The sequence below is a fragment of the Astatotilapia calliptera genome, chromosome 3 (genome assembly GCF_964374335.1).
Source record: "Astatotilapia calliptera chromosome 3, fAstCal68.1, whole genome shotgun sequence".
Lineage (NCBI taxonomy): Eukaryota > Metazoa > Chordata > Actinopteri > Cichliformes > Cichlidae > Astatotilapia > Astatotilapia calliptera.
Window position 1 is genome coordinate 3,222,932 of NC_137424.1, and position 21,704 is coordinate 3,244,635.

General features: G+C 48.2%; 2 protein-coding genes across 2 annotated transcripts in view; both read left to right on the forward strand.

Moving 5' to 3' along the window:
- LOC145423945 (ribonuclease inhibitor-like) overlaps positions 1-21,704 on the forward strand; it is a 141,627-nt gene that overhangs the window by 93,107 nt on the left and 26,816 nt on the right. The window lies entirely within an intron of this gene.
- Positions 6,750-20,294, forward strand: LOC145423771 (protein NLRC3-like). Its single transcript, XM_080296555.1, has 4 exons — positions 6,750-6,998; positions 14,208-14,458; positions 15,096-15,137; positions 18,096-20,294. The coding sequence occupies exon 4, from the start codon at positions 18,298-18,300 to the stop codon at positions 20,215-20,217; it is 1,920 nt and encodes a 639-aa protein (XP_080152681.1). The 5' UTR covers positions 6,750-6,998; positions 14,208-14,458; positions 15,096-15,137; positions 18,096-18,297; the 3' UTR covers positions 20,218-20,294.

The window sequence follows — 21,704 nt, forward strand, 5'->3', positions numbered from 1 at the left end:
GGCCCGATTTTGGCCTTCATCGTGCGTCGTGTAGTATACGTGGGGTAACGAGAAGCGATTAACACCTCGAGCAGCTCCCGATCATAAATCGCTCGTGAGCCGCTCACACTGCTCGCGCGCAAACATGTAAACGTCGGTGAAAAAGACGGTGCAGCTCGGCTGTGCAGCGTGTGATCTGGACACAAGCGATGGACGCACAACTTGTAGAACTTTGGAAAGCTCATCCGAGCCTTTTCCATGTGGCCTCACAAAATTATCACGACCACAACAACCGTGAAAACAGTTGGATTTACATGCTGCTCAATCACAGCTGCCTGACCAATGTTTTTCATTAGCAATTTAGCAAAGTTGATGGTGGTGGTGTGTCTGTGTGAGTGAAAGACAGAACAGAGAGGGAGAGCGAGCGACAGATTTTCTGTTATAACCTTCATTTTATGGAGGCACAGTTTGAGCACTCAGGTCGCATCAGAGCATCGGGCGGTATAGTGTGAGACCCTGCATCGTGACTGTGGAATACGCCAGGCACAAACACACGCACACACAGGTATGTACTGCCAACTTCCACATTTATTCCGTATTTTCGTTATGACAGCTGACTCAGTCTCACAGTCTGACAGCTCACGAGCCCAGCTGATCTCTCTCTGGCCTCTCCTCCTCGTCTCACTATAAACACAGCGGAGGGAGACCATCATCAGTCCATAAACAACATCAGCTGTTCTTACCGGCCTCGCAGCGCCGCCCTGTTGAGCCTTCCGCTCCACTCCTCCCCTGCAGCTGCGCCCGGGGCCACGCCTCCGCCACACACCCCCACCGCCCGTTCGAGGCCGGGGAGCCGTCAGGCCGAGCCAACTCCCCCCCCCGCGAGCGAGAGAGGAAATCGGCCACTGCCATCTGCGCCCCCGGCCTATGGATCACCTTGAACTTAAAGGGCTGCAACGCCAGATACCACCGGGTGATCCGGGCGTTGGCATCCTTCATGCGGTGGAGCCACTGCAGCGGGGCGTGGTCCGAACAGAGGGTGAATGAGCGTCCCAGGAGGTAATAGCGCAGGGAGCCGACCGCCCACCGGATGGCCAGGCACTCCTTCTCCACGGTGCTGTACCGGCGCTCGCGCTCTGCCAGCTTCCGGCTGATGTATAGGACAGGGCGGTCGGCCCCCCTCACCTGCTGGGACAAAACGGCTCCCAGCCCTCTGTCCGAGGCGTCAGTCTGCAGAACAAAAGGGAGGGAAAAGTTAGGAGTGTGAAGCAGCGGCTCCCCACAGAGAGCCTTTTTCACCTGCACAAACGCCGCCTGGCACGGCCCCGTCCACTGGACCAGATCCGGGGCACCCTTTCGAGTGAGATCGGTCAGGGGGCTGGTTAGCTGCGCAAACCCCGGCACAAAGCGACGATAGTAACCCGCCAACCCCAAGAACCGTCTCACCTCCTTTTTCGTCCTGGGGCGCGGGCAGGATGCGATAGCCGCCGTCTTCTCCACCTGTGGACGCACCTGCCCGCCCCCCAGGTGGTACCCCAGATACTGCACCTCCCTCCGTCCAACCGCGCACTTCTTCGGATTGGCCGTGAGCCCCGCCCCCCTCAGGGACTCCAGGACCGCGGCCACCCGCAGCACATGCTCCGCCCAGGTGTCGCTGTGGATGATCACGTCATCCAGGTAGGCGGCAGCATACGCTGCGTGCGGACGCAGTACCCGGTCCATGAGACGCTGGAAAGTGGCCGGGGCCCCGAACAGGCCAAACGGAAGCGTCACGAACTGGTACAAACCGTACGGAGTGGAGAAGGCCGTTTTCTCCCTGGCCTCGGCAGACAAGGGAATCTGCCAATAGCCCTTGGTTAAGTCCAGTGTCGTGAAAAAGCGGGCCGTGCCTAACCGGTCCAGGAGCTCGTCGACCCGAGGCATGGGGTAGGCATCAAAGCGTGACACTTCGTTCACCCTGCGATAGTCGACACAGAACCGTATAGACCCATCCTTCTTCGCCACCAGAACGATGGGGCTACACCAGGCGCTGTGCGACTCTTCTATTACTCCCATCCTCAGCATTTCCGCCAATTCCCTCTGCACGATTTTTCGCTTATGCTCCGGGAGCCTGTAGGGCCGTGAACGCACCGTCACGCCGGGCTGCGTCACGAAATGGTGCTCGATGAGGGACGTCCGGCCGGGCAGGGGGGAGAACACGTGCGCAAAACGCTGTTGCAACGCGACAACATCCGCTCTCTGGGCCTGTGTGAGATGGTCATCACAAGGGAGGGAGGTGGGAAGGATAGAATTTGGCACCTCAGGCCCCAACTCATCTCTCTCCTTCACCAAGCTCACCAGAGAAGCGGTTTCAACCTCTCGCCACAGTTTGAGGAGATTGAGGTGATAAATCTGCGTGGCTCCTCCCCTGTCCGACCGAGCGACCTCATAGTCCACGTCCCCGACTCGCCGTGTGACCACAAAGGGTCCTTGCCACTTGGCGAGCAACTTCGAGCTGGAAGTAGGGAGTAACACAAGCACTTTATCTCCCGGTGAAAATTGCCTGAGCCTAGCCCCTCTGTCATACAGGCGTTGCTGACGCTGCTGAGCCTGGAGCAAATTCTCCCGTGACAACCTCCCCAAAGTGTGGAGTTTTGCTCTCAGGTCCAACACGTACTGAATCTCATTTTTGGCGGGGCTCGGACCGTCCTCCCAGCTTTCTTTAATCAGGTCGAGCACCCCACGTGGCCTCCTGCCGAACAGCAGTTCAAAGGGAGAAAATCCCGTGGAGGCCTGGGGCACCTCCCGCACTGCGAATAACAGAGGGTCTAGCCAGTGATCCCAATTGCGTTCATCCTCGTTAATGAACTTCCGAATCATGGACTTTAAAGTCTTATTCAGCCGCTCCACCAGCCCGTCAGTCTGAGGGTGGTAGACACTGGTCCGAATAGATTTAATGCCCAGTAATTCATACAGTTCCCGCAGTGTACGAGACATAAACGACGTGCCCTGGTCAGTCATTATCTCTTTCGGGATTCCGACTCGGGAGATGACCTGAAACAGTGCCTGCGCCACACTCTTTGCAGAGATGGTGCGCAGCGGAACTGCTTCCGGGTACCGCGTTGCGTAATCCACCAGGACTAACACAAAGCGGTAGCCGCGTGCACTCCGGTGAAACGGCCCGATGAGGTCCATGCCGATGCGCTCAAACGGGACCTCAATGAGGGGGAGAGGGCGCAGCGGCGCCTTCGGTATGGCCGGCTGGTTAACAAGTTGGCAGTCCGGGCAGGACGCGCACCAGCGGCGCACATCCGCTCGGATGCCCGGCCAATAAAATCGGGCCGTTATTCGCTCCAGAGTTTTCTCATAGCCCATATGCCCTGCCATGGGGTTATAGTGGGCCGCCTGGAAAAGCGTTTCCCGGCGGCCCTGCGGCACCAACAACTGGGTGTGTGTTTCCTCTGTCTGAGTGTCACGACTCACTCGATATAATCGGTCGTTTAATAAGACGAAACGCGGGTAGGTCTGCGCGGCCTCAGGGCGCACCACGTGACCATCAATAGCCATCACTTGGTCAAAGGCTGAGCGTAGGGTGCCGTCACGAGACTGCTCCAGTGGGAAATCACCCATGGGGGACACTTCCGGGGCCGGCGGGACGTCCCGTGAGGGACCCGCCGGCTCCTCCCCCCCGGAGTCAGTGTCGGACGACCCCGCGTCACCGCTGAACGCCGCGCACACGCTACACCCCGCTTCCGGTCGTGATCGCACCCCCGCGTACTGCCCCAGTAGCTGATGAAACCCCGGCCAATTGGTACCCAGAATCAGGGGGTGCGACAGGCGCGGGCTAACCGCCGCCGTTACTCTATGCGTTTTGCCCTTATACTTTAATAACAGCGGCACTATGGGATACCTGTGAATGTCACCATGCACACACCTCACCTCCACCCATTCTGCCTCCAGCAATGCCCCGGGGCGAACCACGCTTTGGTGTACGAGGGTCTGCGTGCAGCCCGTGTCCACCAACGCCTGGCGTATACCCCCTCGAGTCCTTACCGGAATACTGTATGTCCCTCCTGGACCGGGGAAGGGTGCTGGGGCGCCAGCAACACGAAACACCTGCCCCACTTCCATAAGCGGACAATCCCTCCTCAGGTGCCCCGGCTGCCCGCACTTCCAACACTCCGGCCCCGGCGTCTGTGCTGCTCTCCGTGGCTCGGGGGCGGCTCCACTTGGCTCGGTTCCCCTGGACGGCACCAACGCCGCGAAAGGGTTAGTGGGGCTCAGCGCCGGCAGCCGTTCTGCCTGCCCTGGTGTCGGCACACGGCGCCTCGGGGCCGGTACTGGGGCCTGTTTGTTCGGCCTCCGCCCGGCGTCCCCGGGTTCCCCTGCTCCAGCGGCAAGGTGGTCCTCCGCCAGCGTCACCGCTACCTCCAAGCTTGCGGGCCGGTGGCACCGGACCCATCTCGCCGTCTCCGCTGGCAATCCCTCCGTGAACTGCTCCAGCACCACCTTGTCCACCAGCTTCGTCTCCCCCTCCGATGTCCCCGGTTGCAGCCAGCGTACCGCCGCGTCGCGCAGCTGCCGGGCCCAGGCGAATGGTCGGTCCGTTGTAGCCAGCCGACAGGCCCGGAACCGCCGGCGGTGGTCTTCGGCGGTGAGCCCCAGCCTGTCCACCACCGCCCGGCTCACGTCCGCGAAGCTGCTCCTCGACGCCGGAGGCAGACTCAGGGCCGCTGTTTGTGCCTCCCCGGAGAGCAGGGGAAGCAGCCGCGGAGCCCACTCCTCCCGCGGCCATTGGCAAGCCTCCGCCGTGGCACGGAAGGTCTCCAAGAAAACCTGTGGGTCGTCCCCGTCCCCCATCCGGGGCACCGCCACCGACAGTGGCGAGGGCTTCGGCGTGGCAGCGGCCCCGACCAGCCGCTCCAGAACCTGCGTCTGCCGGTCCGTCTGCTCCCGCAGCGCGGCCAGGTGGGCACGCTGGTCGGCCGCCTGGTCCCGGCTCATCGTCGCCATCTCCGCCAGCATCTGCGCCAAGAATTGCAGAGGCTGGGCGGGTGGCGCGGCCTGTGGGTCGGACATTCCCCCACCGGCACTCTCCTGGGTTTCGGCACCACTTGTGGAATACGCCAGGCACAAACACACGCACACACAGGTATGTACTGCCAACTTCCACATTTATTCCGTATTTTCGTTATGACAGCTGACTCAGTCTCACAGTCTGACAGCTCACGAGCCCAGCTGATCTCTCTCTGGCCGCTCCTCCTCGTCTCACTATAAACACAGCGGAGGGAGACCATCATCAGTCCATAAACAACATCAGCTGTTCTTACCGGCCTCGCAGCGCCGCCCTGTTGAGCCTTCCGCTCCACTCCTCCCCTGCAGCTGCGCCCGGGGCCACGCCTCCGCCACAGTGACCTACCAACTTCTAACCCCTGCGAGTCAATCGTGCAGTTTGAGCAGGAGCTGAATAACCTGACTGAAAAAAATCGCACAGTGTCTGCCCAGCTTTAGGTGTACTGTCGTCCGAGACTTGCACCGCAGTGTCGGCGTTTGTTTCCCTGTTGGCCATGCTTGTTGTTGTGGTCATCTGTTGTCTTCCGGTATTCTCTCCGTAAGCGACCTTTCCTCGACCAATGAGATGAGCGGTAATCTGAATTGTCATACTCGAACTGTCATAAGTGTGCTGTCAGCTCATTGGTCACAAAGCAGGAGAGGGGCTGGGAATTATGTTTTCAAACAAAGCGTTAATTCCATTAAAAGTTACAGACTACTTTTGATTCTCACTGTATTACGGGACAAAGTGCATCCCTTATTAGCTCAATACGGGACGTGTGCTTTTGTTTCTAAATACGGGACGATTCCGTTTTTTAAGGGACGGTTGGCAACCCTACCGGTGAGTCACACTGTGGAGAAGAAGGGGACCAGCACGGTAGCGATACGCACAACGGGGTATGAAAAGTCTTCTTTTACTGTTGTGCTTCGCTGCCATGCTAATGGACAGAAACTGCCGCCTATGGTGATTTTTAAGCGAAAGACTTTGCCTAAAGAGAAGTTTCCAGCAGGAATCATCATTAAGGCAAATGAAAAGGGCTGGATGGATGAGGAAATGATGAAAGACTGGCTGAGGGAGGTGTATGTAAGGAGACCAGGTGGTTTTTTCCACGCATCACCATCGCTCCTGTGTTAACAGTTTGTCTTTAGGAACTTTACTGCTTGTTCAGCTTGTGTTTGATTTCTTCACACAACAAACTGTGTGTGTTTGTATTTCCGGTCTCTCCATTAAAGTCAGTGTGTAATGTTTCCTGGCTAACATCAGCTGTGTGCAGCTTAGTTCAGCACAAATCTGCCGCTCCATAGTTCACGGTAACGGACTCACAGCTGGACCAACGAGGCCAAGTGTGTCCGCCACTCTGAGCTACGTTCGTGTTTGTGTACTTGTAGTTTGTACTTTGAGTTCACTCAGAGCCCACAGAGGACGCAGCGTACGTGATGACGTCACAGCCCTTTACCTCCTTTACTCTCACTGTGATTAATATTTCCTGCTTAGTGGGTGGTTACCTGTTTTTATGTTTCCTGCCAGAGCAAATATACGTTTTCAAAATATGTTTTAAAGCAGATATTTGAAGTTTACACATCCATGTCTTCCCCTAAAAACTTTATTTAGTGACACAGAAACAGAATTATTTAAAAACTTTACTCTAGTAGTTTACATGTAGTGGACTGATAGCAGAGCAGCTGATGGCAGCTTCCTCTGCCTCACACTGCTGTCTGACTGCATTCAGCTGACACTGAGATGAAGCAGGAAAGAAGCAGCTGATATTTGGACAGCACACATGATGAAAGGAGGATTTCAGCTGATGTGCACATGAATGATTTGTGTTTCCTCTGCAGGTAGAAAGTGTGTGTGAGCTGATGTGAATTCTTTGGGCGAATTCTGAGCTTTTTGTGGATACGTGTCCATATTTGCATAAAAGACCTGAGAGCTGGAGGGTTAAACGGCAGTTCACCCCCTTTGTACTGGGGGCGCTGGGGCTCAAGAGGTAAAAGGAGACATTATGGCTCAATAAAAGCTCTGAGAACAAAACCTGAACTCAAACTGCTCAAACTCAAAATATTCTAAATAAGTAAATACATTGGATGTAGAAAACCCCTGTGATTTGTGTATATAGACTGTTCCACAGACCCCCTCTAACCACTGCTAAGATGGTACACTCCTCCCATCCTTTGTTTTGTGTTTGCGCTGGTTCACCGTGATAGCGCTGGTGGAGCTGGGCTGTTGTACTGAACATGTGTCGTGCGTGAATGATAAGTAAGTGCCTTGTAGTTTTTTGTTCTATGGTTGTAACTTATCATACACTTGCCTATGTACATTGTGTGATGCCTTTATAGAGTTTTCCAGCGGTTTGTGTAGCCACGAGACACTGTATATTCACGCTGATTTGACCAAAATGGCGCTACCCTTGTGAACTGAGCTGCCCAAAGTAAAGATGGAGTCTATCCCTGTGCAGCAGCACATTTGTGTCCACCAGGGGGTGGTGTTTAGTCATTTCTGTTCAACCCTTTCTGTATTATGTAGACCAGTCTGGTTGACTTTAATTGTTTGCTAATTGTAATTTCTGTTATTTTACAGAACCACACATACACATACATATATTCACACGAATTCACTTCTGAAGATGTTTGGATTAAAGGAACCCTAATTCTCATTGCTGTGGACCCTCTCTTTCATCATATAAGTCACCTGTGCCTTCTGACCGAGGATAGGAAAATCCTGCTGTAATTTGCCAGTTTATTAAGCACACACATGTCCATTTCAAGTGGTCCTTCGAGCCGGATTAATTACAGCATTTCCTAACATGGCGACATCCCGATATGATGAAGAACAACAAGGTGCCCGGCAAAGGAGACCACATAGGGCTCCAAGATATCTGGATGACTTCATCTGGACCTATCCCCCACAGCCGACTAACCCAGTTCCACCGAATACTAACGCAGCTACTCCAATACACCAAACCGCTGGCATCGACGGCTCACCAGAGATGGAGAGAATAAGGAGGATGGAGCAGTGTGTTACTCAGGTACAGGAGCAGATGAGGGAGATACAGAGCGCTATACAAGTGTCTTTGAACTTTGGCCAAAGAACCCCCCAAGTACAGTTACAAACCCAGGTCCGGAGCCATAGTATGCCTTTACTAACTGTGGATAATAATCCTACACAAGCTCCTCCTATGGGCGGACTAGAAAACATCCCTCCCATATCTCCAGTAATACCTGGCCCTCAGTCTCATACTGTACAGCAGACCTCCCCTTCCACAGCTCATCATGTTGATAACGCTCAAATACTACAGTCAACAGCTCCTACTCTCCCTGTTAACCGACCTATTCCTCAGTCCCCTTTATACGTCCACTCTTCTATGCCATCAGCTGCTCAGCCAACACCAGTGGTACCCCGGTCTGCATCTACAGCAACAGAACAGTCACATCCTCCCTGGCATCAACAAAGAGACCTGAATTGGCAGTCATCAACCCCACAGTGGTCTGTGCCACACAGTGCTGCTCAGTTTAGTATCCCTGGCACTATGCAGTACCCTGTCACGCTGCCGCCTGGCATGCCCTTTCCAGGTTATCCGCCTTGGACTTCAGGCCCACCTCTCAGTCAGCCATACGTTACACCAGTGCTGCCACCTGCTGTTAGCTCACAGTATACCTATCAGCATCCTGCTCCAGCTGCACCGCCACCTGTCAGTTCACAGCATGATGTAATTCAGAGCAGCCCACAACACTCCTCATCTCTGCTTTCCTCTCAGAGACCGAACTTGATGGAGATGGCTATTTCCTCTTCTTATGGCATCCCAAAACCCAACCTGATCCGCTTCACCACAGGAAAAGAAAGTGATTTCCTGCTACTGAAGAAAGGTCTGGATGGAGTTTTGGGACCACACCCACATCTGTCAGAGGATTACAAATTCCAAGTACTTCTGGATCATCTAAAGTTTCCTCCTGCGTTTCAGCTTGCAAAGAGGTATGTGCATGACACTATGCCCTTCACTAAAGCAATGCAGGCTCTACAGCAGCGCTATGGACAACCACGCCAATTAGTCCAAGGTGAAATTAACAACATTTTGAGAGCTCCTACAGTGAAAGCTGGAGATGCACAAGGGTTTGAAGACTTTGCTCTATCAGTTAGTAGTTTGGTGGGACTACTAAACTCCATGGAAGGAGCCGCTAAGAGCGAACTAGAGTGTGGCTCCCATGTGGACAGGCTTTTGAGTAAACTCCCCTTCTCCTATCAAGACAGTTTTGCTGAATATTGTCTTGCAAAGGGCATCTTGCGGAGTGACTCAGCTAACACCTATACCCTCCCTGACTTTGCACAGTGGTTGGAGAGGAAGTCACAGGCTATACAGATATCACGAAGGGCTACAGAAAACTACATATCTGATAAACCCCGCTCAGATCGTAGAGACAAGTCATCACGACCATTAAAGACATCCTCATCAGTCTACTATGGCACTGACAAGCCTACAACACCGACGGCTAATACCACTTCAGCCCCTACTGACAGTAAAGAATCTATGAAAGGGAAGAAAAGAGAGAAATTTAAGCCCTACTGCCCCTTCTGTAGCAGTACAGAACATTACTTGAGTTCCTGTTCTGACTTCAGTAAGCTGAGTACTACACAGATTATTACATGGATTAATGACAATAAGAGATGCTGGAGATGTGGTCGGAGTCACCAGCCTGACAGTTGCCATCTGAAGAAACCTTGTGCAACCTGTGGAGAACAACACCTGCAGATCCTTCATGAAGCTGCCTCTCGCTCAAACAAGAGTATCCTGACATTGAGTACAGCCTCCAGCATGGTGTATTTGGACCAAGTCACTCATTCAGGCAGAGTCATGCTTAAAGTGGTCCCAGTTACCCTCCACAACAATGGGCGATCTCTGTCCACCTATGCCATTCTTGATGATGGATCAGAGCGGACTATTGTTTTATCTGCAGCGGTTCATTACCTGCAATTAAATATCACAGAGGAGTCCCTCAAACTACGAACCATCAGGCAGGAGGTGTCACAGTTACAAGGTGCATCCGTTTCTTTTGAACTAAGTGCACCCAGCTCTCCCCAAATCAAACATCACATCAGACGTGTCTTCACTGCTAAAGAACTTAATCTGGCAAAACAATCCTGCCCAGTGGACATACTCCGTCAGAGATATCCACATCTGGCCGACGTTCCCATCAAAGCATTTAAGGATGTGCAGCCTATGCTTCTTATAGGCTCAGATAATGTCCAGCTCATCACCCCTCTGTCACCTGTCAAAGTCGGTCCACTAGGCAGCCCTGTTGCTGTCAACACTAACCTCGGTTGGGCAATCCAGGGACCGGCTACCTTTCTACATCTACCTACTGAAGCTTCATGTCTGCACACATCCCTGTTACCATCTCCTTCTCAAGCGTTAAGACAGAACGTTGAGAAGCTGTGGCAGTTAGATGTGCTCCCCTTTCGATCAGAGAAAGAGGTAACTCGCTCTAAACAAGACAAAGAGGCACTGGAGTTACTGCAGAAAACCACAGAAAGTGTACAGGTGGATGGAGTAGCTCGTTATGCTACTCCTCTGCTCCGCCGCAGAGACTCCACTAAACTACGAACTGACCATGGCGCAGTGATGGCTCTCCTTCGGTCCACAGAGAAGCGCCTGATTAAAGATCCTGATCTAGCGGCTGTGTACAATGCAGAAATACACAAACTGGAACAAGCAGGTTATGTAAGAAAACTCACTCCTGAAGAGGCAAACCTCACAGATGAATCCTGGTTCATTCCCCATCATATTGTGCATCATAACAATAAGCCTAGGATAGTTTTCAACTGTTCCTTCCAATACAGGCAAGACTGCCTTAACGATCAGCTGCTACCAGGTCCAACTCTCGGTCCATCCTTAATAGGTGTCCTGTTGAGATTTAGGGAGCACCCTGTTGCTGTGAGTGGGGACATACGAGGTATGTTCCATCAGGTGCGGCTTCTTCCGCATGACCGGCCTCTGCTGAGATTCGTGTGGAGAGATATGGAAAGAAATCGGAGCCCGGACATTTATGAGTGGTGTGTCCTGCCCTTTGGAACCACATGCAGCCCCTGTTGTGCCACGTATGCCCTTCAGCGCCATGTGCAGGATCATAAAGATGGCAATGAACAAGTACTAGACTCAGTGCTGCGCTCATTTTATGTCGATAACTGTTTGCAATCTCTGCCCTTTGCTTTGCAGGCACGACCACTTGTCGATAACATCAGAGAGTTGCTATCTACTGGTGGTTTCGAAATCCGACAGTGGGCAAGTAACTACCCAGAGGCCATTGCTCATCTCCCCTCTGAAGCAAAGTCCCCTACCTGCGAGCTGTGGTTGACTGAACACCAACCAGATCCCCAAGAACCAACCTTAGGCTTGGCATGGCAACTTTCCAGCTGCATGTATTCTGTGATGCGTCAGAGAGTGCTTACGGAGCAGTGGCATATTTGAGATTTAAATCAGCAGAACATGAGGTCCACACTGCCTTTATCATGGCCAGATCACGTGTAGCTCCCCGCAAGAAACTGTCAATTCCCCGTTTAGAGCTGTGTGCCGTACTGGCTGGGGCACAACTGTCTAGACTCCTCCTCAGTGAGCTTACTCTGCCCATTAGTGAGACTACTTTATGGACCGATTCTACCACTGTGTTGAACTGGATCCAGTCCGAGTCCTGCCACTATAAAGTGTTTGTAGGTACTCGTATTGCCGAAATACAGGAGCTGACTGAGGCCGCCAGCTGGAGGTATGTCCCCTCGGCTATGAACCCAGCAGATGACATCACCCGGGGAAAACCATTACGTGAGCTGTCAAAACCTAGCCAGTGGATGGATGGGCCCCCCTTCCTGAGACAAGCATCTGAGCAGTGGCCAGCACGACCTACTGTGAGTACAGACACTGAAGATAGTACTGAGTTAAAGAAATCAGCTTTCTGTGCCTATGTCACTACAGATTTGGCACAGTCTGATCCTGCATACAACACCTGGGCTGATTTGGTGCAGGCCACCCACCTGTCTTCTCACGGGGCGGCTGGCCTCCCTATGTCAGCAGCACAACGACTAGAGACAGAAGTTCAAATTCTCAAACAGGCGCAACAAGAAAGCTTCCCTGTTGAAGTACACACACTGAAATCTGGGAAAGAGGTGTACAAAGACAGCAGACTGAGCAACCTTTCTCCCGAATATGACAGTCAGCTTGGCCTCATACGAGTAGGTGGACGTCTCCGGCGAGCAGAGCAGATGGATGTTGACACTCTGCATCCTATCGTTTTGTCACCAGACCATCCTACTACTCAGCTCATCATCAAAGACTATGATACACGTCTCTTGCATCCTGGCCCAGAACGTGTCTTTGCCGAATTGAGACGCAGGTATTGGATTTTAAGAGGCAGACAGGCCATAAGGAAGCATCAGTATCGCTGTTCGGAGTGTAAGAAGTGGAGAGCCAAGCCTGTTTCACCGAAGATGTCTGATCTCCCTGCTACCCGCTTGCGATTAAATCAGCCGCCATTCTGGTCCACAGGAATTGACTGTTTTGGCCCTTTCACTATAAAGATAGGCAGGAGACAAGAGAAACGGTGGGGCATTATATTTAAATGTCTTACGACCCGCTGCATTCACCTCGACCTTCTTACTGGTATGGACACTGATTCCTTTCTCATGGCTCTGCGCAGATTTATTGCTCGAAGAGGAAAACCCTTTGAAATACTGAGTGATCAGGGCACCAATTTCAGAGGAGGAGACAGAGAGCTGCAGGAGGCATTCAAAGTGATGGAGCCACGACTGCAGGAGAAGCTCAGTGAACAGAGCATCACTTTTCACTTCAACCCTCCGCATGCTCCACATTTTGGGGGAGCCTGGGAACGGGAGATCCGTTCAGTCAAATCTGCACTTCAAGTTGCCCTCAAAGGTCAAGCGGTGCCAGAGGATTTGTTGCTTACTGTTCTTATTGAAGTAGAGGGCATACTTAATTCCAAGCCACTGGGATAAGTTTCCTCGGATATTGCAGATGTTGACCCGATCACGCCAAATATGTTGCTCATGGGGCGGCGCGATGCTTCCCTTCCCCAGGCAGTTTATGGCACCAGAGAAGAACTTGGAAGGCGGAAATGGCGTCACAGCCAAGTCATAGCGGACCAGTTCTGGACTCAGTTCATTCAGCGCTACCTGCCTGGACTGCAGCCTCGCCAGAAGTGGAACCAGACTACTCCACCTTTGAGAGTGGGACAGACTGTCATGGTGGTGGACTATCAGCTCCCACGGGCTTCCTGGCCCGTAGGACAGGTAACACAGGTGTTTCCCAGCCCGGATGAACAGGTGCGAGTAGCTGAAGTCGCCATTGGGGAACATAAATACCAACGGCCTGTGTCAAAACTTATCACGTTACCTGAACTGTCAGCTGAACGTCCTTAGTTATATTCACATGGGTTTTTGATGTTTACTAATGTGCTATACACATTAGGGGGCGGCTGTAGAAAACCCCTGTGATTTGTGTATATAGACTGTTCCACAGACCCCCTCTAACCACTGCTAAGATGGTACACTCCTCCCATCCTTTGTTTTGTGTTTGCGCTGGTTCACCGTGATAGCGCTGGTGGAGCTGGGCTGTTGTACTGAACATGTGTCGTGCGTGAATGATAAGTAAGTGCCTTGTAGTTTTTTGTTCTATGGTTGTAACTTATCATACACTTGCCTATGTACATTGTGTGATGCCTTTATAGAGTTTTCCAGCGGTTTGTGTAGCCACGAGACACTGTATATTCACGCTGATTTGACCAAAATGGCGCTACCCTTGTGAACTGAGCTGCCCAAAGTAAAGATGGAGTCTATCCCTGTGCAGCAGCACATTTGTGTCCACCAGGGGGTGGTGTTTAGTCATTTCTGTTCAACCCTTTCTGTATTATGTAGACCAGTCTGGTTGACTTTAATTGTTTGCTAATTGTAATTTCTGTTATTTTACAGAACCACACATACACATACATATATTCACACGAATTCACTTCTGAAGATGTTTGGATTAAAGGAACCCTAATTCTCATTGCTGTGGACCCTCTCTTTCATCATATAAGTCACCTGTGCCTTCTGACCGAGGATAGGAAAATCCTGCTGTAATTTGCCAGTTTATTAAGCACACACATGTCCAGTTCATTGGACATGTGATGAGATTCATGTTCTCTCTCATGTTTTACAGTTGAAAGATGGAAAAATCTGTTGAGGAGCAGTTGTTGAACAGGCTGGAAGATTTGGGAGAAGAGGAGCTGAAACTCTTCCACTGGTACCTGGAAAAAGGACCCGGAGGTGATTTCACAACCATCAAAAAGAGCCGACTGGAGAACGCAAGGAAGGATGGACGTCATGGAACAGTGAATCTTATGGTGGAGACATACACTACTCGCCATGTAATGGAGGTGGCGGAGTTGATTTTAAAGAAGATGAATGAAGGTCAGTCAGAGAAAAAAGACATGACTCAGTGCAGTATCAGGACAACACTGTCACAGTTTATGGATGGAAAACTGAGGCTGTTTTAGTCTGAACTTTCAATTGTGTGTCTTTTCTCTTCTAAATTTGTTTGAGTACAAATATTATATTTAGACATCTTGATGCATGCTCAATCATGCAGGTAAGTAAATCTCCAAAAGTTGATTTGTTTTTTCATCTGAATGTAGCGTTTTCAGTGGGAGAAACGTTTCGTACATCTGTCACCATCTTACATGCTGTGATTGCAGCCATTCCCCAACTCTGTCAATGGGACTCGTGGCCATCAGTGGTTGTTAATCAGTGGTCATGAGATTTTGCTTAATTACAATGAAGACACTGACCTCCCAGCCCATTGTTCCTTCAGTGCGCTGGTTTCAGTCAATATCCAAATGTACTGTTTATAAGATTGAAACCTGCAGTCAGCTGAGACTGAAGACGTCACCTGGGTGAGTGACGACACGTTTCTCCCAGAAAACACTACGTCCAGATGAACAGAATCAACTTTTGGAGATTATATTTAGAGTATTTTGAAGCCATGCAATGCCATGTATTCATTGTTAAACAAACTGTTCCTTATTCATGGTGTACTTTACTCCAACAGGGAAACCCTCAGCCCAGGCATCTTCATCCTGTTTATCACAAGGTAATAATTCCTTAGTTTGTCTCAGGAGCCATTGGTAAGGTAGAAACACACGAAGCCTGCATTGACCAATAGGAACTCAGGTTGTTTCCATGTGGTATCTCTGTATCCTCAGCTCTGCAGTGTAATTAAGCTCTGAGCCCCAGTTAATGAACAGTTGCCCATAAGTATAACAGCAGTTACCTACCTACTATCTTTAATTATAATACACTTTAAAACAGCCATAGGTGACACAAAGTGCTGTACATTGATACTAAATAATAACAATACATGTGATATAAAAAAACAATAAAAAAGGTCAAATAACTAAAACAGACCGAGTCTCACTGGGTCAAAAAGAATAAAATGGGTTTTAAGATGTGTTTTTGAAGTGGACAGTGAAGGGGGCTCTCTAACATGTAACAGCAAGTTAGTCCATAACTTATGAACAATGATAGAGAAGGATATCTGAGTGAGCTGGTCAGCTGACTGATGAGGTGTGTAGGCGTGAAGAAGGTAAGGCAGGGCAAGACTGTGAAAAATGTAAAACTAAACACAACAATTTGAAAATGAACTCTAAAATATACAGGCTGCCAGTGGAGCGAGGCTAAGACAGGGGTAACATGCTCTCTTTTATAGGTTCTTCATGCAGCGGTGTTTTGAACCAGCTGAGCATGCGAGAGTAATGACTGACTCCCACATAAAGTCAATCACAGTAGTCCAGATGGGATGAAATAAAAGTATGCATCACTGTTTCAAAGTGCTGCCTAGAAACCACATGTTGTACTGTGTGTGTGGTTGTGTGTGTGACAAATAAAAATGTTGAATTTGAAAGAAAACATTTCACTGCTGTCAGTTGCCTAAAATAAAAAACGCTATACTTTGAAAAACTAGACAACAATTATAATTTACTTTCCAGTTTAAAATCACTGTCCAAATTAAACCCAAGGTTGGTAATAATTAGGGGTGGGTTTTTATAATCGATTTATCGATTAAAATCGATTCTGGCTTGGATGACGTGAAATCAATTCATTAAAATCCTGAATCGATTTTTTAATCTAAATTTATTTTGCCCGAAACGCCAGAATCTCAGGTTAAACCTCACAAAATTTCAACAACCACCAAACAGCTAAGACAGTAAATGAGAGCAGGAACACGGATTCTGCACAAAGACGTAAACACACAGCGCGGACCAGAATCAGTGAGATGTCGCCTTTCTCACCTGATGGCACGGACACGGTCGGGGCTGAAAGCCGACAGCTCGCTGATTCTGGTGTGTCGGCGGGTCCGTGCTTTGTGTTCACGCCCTTTTTGTGCTGATTCTAAAGCTGTTAGTTTGATCTCTCTCCAAACAATACTGACCGAACCAGCAGCAACATAAACATCATTATATCAGTAAGGAAGCTGACTAAATATTAACTGATAATTTATGGCAAAGGGGTGGGATTAAATAAGTGTTTACTTCTTCCCACTCCCTTTCAACATGTAAATTAATCAGAACGTTTTTTTGTATGTATTTTGTATAGTATTTTTTCTCTCTTATTTTCATTTCTAAATGTACCTGTATATTGTTCACATGTTGAAATAAATTACCAATCAATCAATCAATCAATCATCATGAATTCCCTCTGACTTTTACTGTTTTGCTTCCACCACAATAAAATCACACTTCATGCACAGCTCTCTCTCTCTCTCTGTACTTCAAGAACAGTTTCCCGTCTAAAAATCTGTTTTCTGCATTATTCGCTTGCTTGTTACGCACAAGTCTACCATTGTTTACAGCCTGTCTGCTGCTGTTTTTTTTTCCTTTTACATTCTTCCGAAAAGAAAACCTAATTTCTGCCGTTCAATACTGAACAAATTTAAACTTTTTAAAATTATGCAAAACGCTCAGCCGTGTCTCTAATAAAACCGCTGTAACATCAGAGGTAACGTTCATATGTTGATTAATGGTTTTCTTTCGGGTTTTTTTGTTTTGGTTTTTTTTGTCCCGTTTGGATCTATAGCCATCAGAATTGTTGTCTTGAGGCCAAGAAAGATGCCAAGCGGATTTATTTTACCAAGTGGATCATCATGGCCTTGCCATATTGGTCCATTTGATTGACCTTTATTATAATTGTGAATTTATTTTATTTTCAGTTGCTACAAACGGGACAGACATAACTGTGGGATAGGACAGGGAGAAAGAATGAAAGAAAGAGAGGGAGAGAAAGAAAGAAAACCAAAGGGGAGAAGAGATGGTGAGAAGGGGGGAAGAGAGAAAAAAAAAAAAAAAAACTCCTGGGTCACCTGTATGGAGAAAAAAAAACAGAGGAGAAAGCAAACAACAAAGAGCAACATAATAACACAAAAAAGCACCATCACAATAAACTAGCTAGCAGTAGATATCAATAGTTACTAAATAATAAACGATATTGTGCAGCACGCAAGATTTTCTTTCATTTTTGATGTACTGCAGAATATAAAATCCCAGGCCTGGAAAATCACCTTCATGTTTTATCTTCAGCTACTTTGACACAAAGGCATCTGCTGTGACGCTCACACCTTTGATAAAGTCTTGCGTGTGTCAGCTTCCTTTTTATAGATACAAAAATATGTAAATGTACTGATTTCTGACTGTCAAAATTTCCCAGATTCAAATCGAATCGAATTGTTTTCTTTCTTTTGTTTTTGCTAATTAGTTGATTTATTCTTGCCTCAGTGGATGTTTTGCTAAAATAAAAAATAAACAGGCCTTTGATGTCTACAAACTGGTTAGATATACAGAAAAACATTACTTTAACACCCATGTACTTAGTTAAAATTTCTCATGAAGTAACTTAAACATCTGACAGGATGTGATGGTGAATTATTAATAAATACAAAAAAGGCTTCAGTTACACATGATGGTGAAGAAAAAGACAGACACACAAAAAACAAACCATGCAACAGCTTAATAATGCTGTGATGGATCTGTTATTATGTTTTTGTTTGTTTTTCTAGAGTCATATCAAAAGTGTGAGCCTAAACTCGGTTCAAAACAAATGAAAAAGTTCAACTATAATAATTCAAGCAAGGAGTCATTTGTGAAGATCACAGCAAACATCCTGAAGAGAATGAAGCTGAATAAGCAGGCTGATCGTCTACTGAGCAGTAAGAAGATATCTATAAATATATCAGCTAATGGAAAAACTAAAATTTCATAATGTTGCAAGAACTTGACCTGATTCTTCACAAGCACTTAATTTGGGCAGGAAAGAAATGGTCATGTACCCTTGATAAGTACTTAAATTCAATATATATATTTTTCTTTATTTCTAAAGGAACTCCCAGTGGACGTTGTCAGTGTAACCTTAAATCCACCCTGAAGAAGAAGTTCCAGTGTGTGTTTGAGGGCATCGCTAAAGCAGGAAACCCAACCCTTCTGAATCAGATCTACACAGAGCTCTACATCACAGAGGGAGGGACTGCAGAGGTCAATGATGAACATGAGGTCAGACAGATTGAAACAGCATCCAGGAAACCAGACAGACCAGAAACAACAATCAGACAAGAAGACATCTTTAAAGCCTCACCTGGAAGAGATGAACCAATCAGAACAGTGCTGACAAAGGGAGTGGCTGGCATTGGGAAAACAGTCTTAACACAGAAATACAGCCTGGACTGGGCTGAAGACAAAGCCAACCAGGACATCCAGTTCATATTTCCATTCACTTTCAGAGAGCTGAATGTGCTGAAAGAGGAAAAGTTCAGCTTGGTGGGACTTGTTCATCGCTTCTTTACTGAAACCAAAGAAGCAGGAATCTGCAGCTTTGAAGACTTCCAGGTTGTGTTCATCTTTGATGGTCTGGATGAGTGTCGACTTCCTCTGGACTTCCACAAAACTACAATCCTAACTGACCCTAGAAAGTCCACCTCAGTGGATGTGCTGCTGATAAACCTCATCAGGGGGAAACTGCTTCCCTCTGCTCGCCTCTGGATAACCACACGACCTGCAGCAGCCAATCAGATCCCTCCTGACTGTGTTGGCATGGTGACAGAGGTCAGAGGGTTCACTGACCCACAGAAGGAGGAGTACTTCAGGAAGAGATTCAGAGATGAGGAGCAGGCCAGCAGGATCATCTCCCACATCAAGACATCACGAAGCCTCCACATCATGTGCCACATCCCAGTCTTCTGCTGGATCACTGCTACAGTTCTGGAGGATGTGCTGGAAACCAGAGAGGGAAGAGAGCTGCCCAACACCCTGACTGAGATGTACATCCACTTCATGGTGGTTCAGGCCAAAGTGAAGATGGTCAAGTATGATGGAGGAGCTGAGACAGATCCACACTGGAGTCCAGAGAGCAGGAAGATGATGGAGTCTCTGGGAAAACTGGCTTTTGATCAGCTGCAGAAAGGAAACCTGATCTTCTATGAATCAGACCTGACAGAGTGTGGCATCGATATCAGAGCAGCCTCAGTGTACTCAGGAGTGTTCACACAGATCTTTAAAGAGGAGAGAGGACTGTACCAGGACAAGGTGTTCTGCTTCATCCATCTGAGTGTTCAGGAGTTTCTGGCTGCTCTTCATGTCCATCTGACCTTCATCAACTCTGGACTCAATCTGCTGGAAGAACAACAACAAACCTCCCAGAAGTCTGAAACAACAGAATATTCAGAGAAACCCTTCTACCAGAGTGCTGTGAACAAGGCCTTACAGAGTCCAAATGGACACCTGGACTTGTTCCTCCGCTTCCTTCTGGGTCTTTCCCTGCAGACCAATCAGAGTCTCCTACGAGGTCTGATGACACAAACAGGAAGTAACTCACAGACCAATCAGGAAACAGTCCAGTACATCAAGGTGGAGCTCAGTGAGAATCTGTCTGCAGAGAAAAGCCTCAATCTGATCCACTGTCTGAATGAACTGAATGATCGTTCTCTAGTGGAGGAGATCCAACAATACAGGACTTCAGGAAGTCTCTCCACAGGTAAACTGTCTCCTGCTCAGTGCTCAGCTCTGACCTTCATCTTACTGTCATCAGAAGAAGATCTGGATGAGTTTGACTTCAAGAAATACTCTGCTTCAGAGGAGGCTCTTCTGAGGCTGCTGCCAGTGGTCAAAGCCTCCAACAAAGCTCTGTAAGTAAACATGTTGTCATCGCTTCATTGTTAAAATCATGGGAAATAAATCAGAAATGCTGAGTTCAAAGAGCACTGTAACATTTTTTTTAAAATAGTGAATTAAATGATCATCAGTCACTCAGTAAATATATGGTAGTTTTAATGTTTCACTCCAGCATTTCTAAAACACACTTTGTTCTGTAACTCTTATCAAAGGACAATCCAGACCCAGCCTATAAGAACATGAGCTCTGATGCTTCAGCCCCTCTGACAGGTTTATTATCCTCAGCTTGTTCACTTGTCTCCAACTCCAGGAGTCTGGTTGTTTTATTTTAAAGCACAAACTTCAGCTACCAGACTTCACCTACATCTTTTTCTGATGTTCGTAATTTAAGTTCAAGTTTGTATCTCACTTTCAGTGCACACTCTCACTTTTTAAATATAAATCTCTGCTGTGATGTCATGTTTTCATCCTGTATGGAGGGAGAAACTCGGTCTTCATTACTGAAATTGCCTCTAAGGTCGTGTTTATTGTCAGTAACCATATGTAACTGTAAGGCTTCCATAACCAGTGTTCCCACAGAATTAATCTCTGGGTCCTCTACAGTTTCCTCCCACTGTCCACAGACATGCAGTTAGATTACCTGGTGATCTAAACTTCATGCAGGTGTGAGTGAGAGTGGTTGTCTGTCCCTCTGTGGTCTTAGTGGAAGAGACTGGATGGGTTTCTGCTTTATCATTGATATATCCTGATATACAAATATTCTCCATGAAGTTTGCATTTTCAATTCAATTCAATTTTATTAAAATCTCTGTACTTTTAGGTGACAGAAGGAGACATGTGGCCTGGTCAAAACACAGAGAGCTGCACTCTAAAAGATCTTTAAACATAGTAAACATACCTTGTGTGCCACAGACTGCTCCCAAACACGAGGGGACAAGTAATACCTCTAAAACACTTAAGTTGGCTTTATTAAACGTTAGATCTTTAGCTGGGAAAACATTTTTAATTAATGATTTAATCACTGAGCACAGCCTTGATTTTATGTTTTTAACTGAAACTTGGTTGGACCAAAGTAACAGTGGAGCTGTTCTCATCGAGACGACCCCTCCTAACTACAGTTTTATCAGTGAGGTCAGGGCGAGCAGGAGAGGAGGAGGGGTTGCTGTCTTATTTAATGAATCATTTCAATGTAAGCAGCTATCTCCTGGAAGTTTTCAGTCTTTTGAATATGTGGCTTTACAGCTGAAGGCCCCATCCAAAGTTGCGTTTCTTAATGTTTATAGGCCTCCCAAATACTGCACAGACTTTTTTTAATGACCTCAGTGAACTGCTGTCTGTGATCTGTGTTGATTTTGACTGTGTAATTATTGCTGGGGATTTTAACATCCATGTGGACAACCCTCAGGACAAAGGGACTAAAGACCTGAGTAACACTCTGGGCAACTTTGGGCTGACTCAGCATGTAAAAGAGGCCACACATAATAGAGGACACACTCTTGACCTAC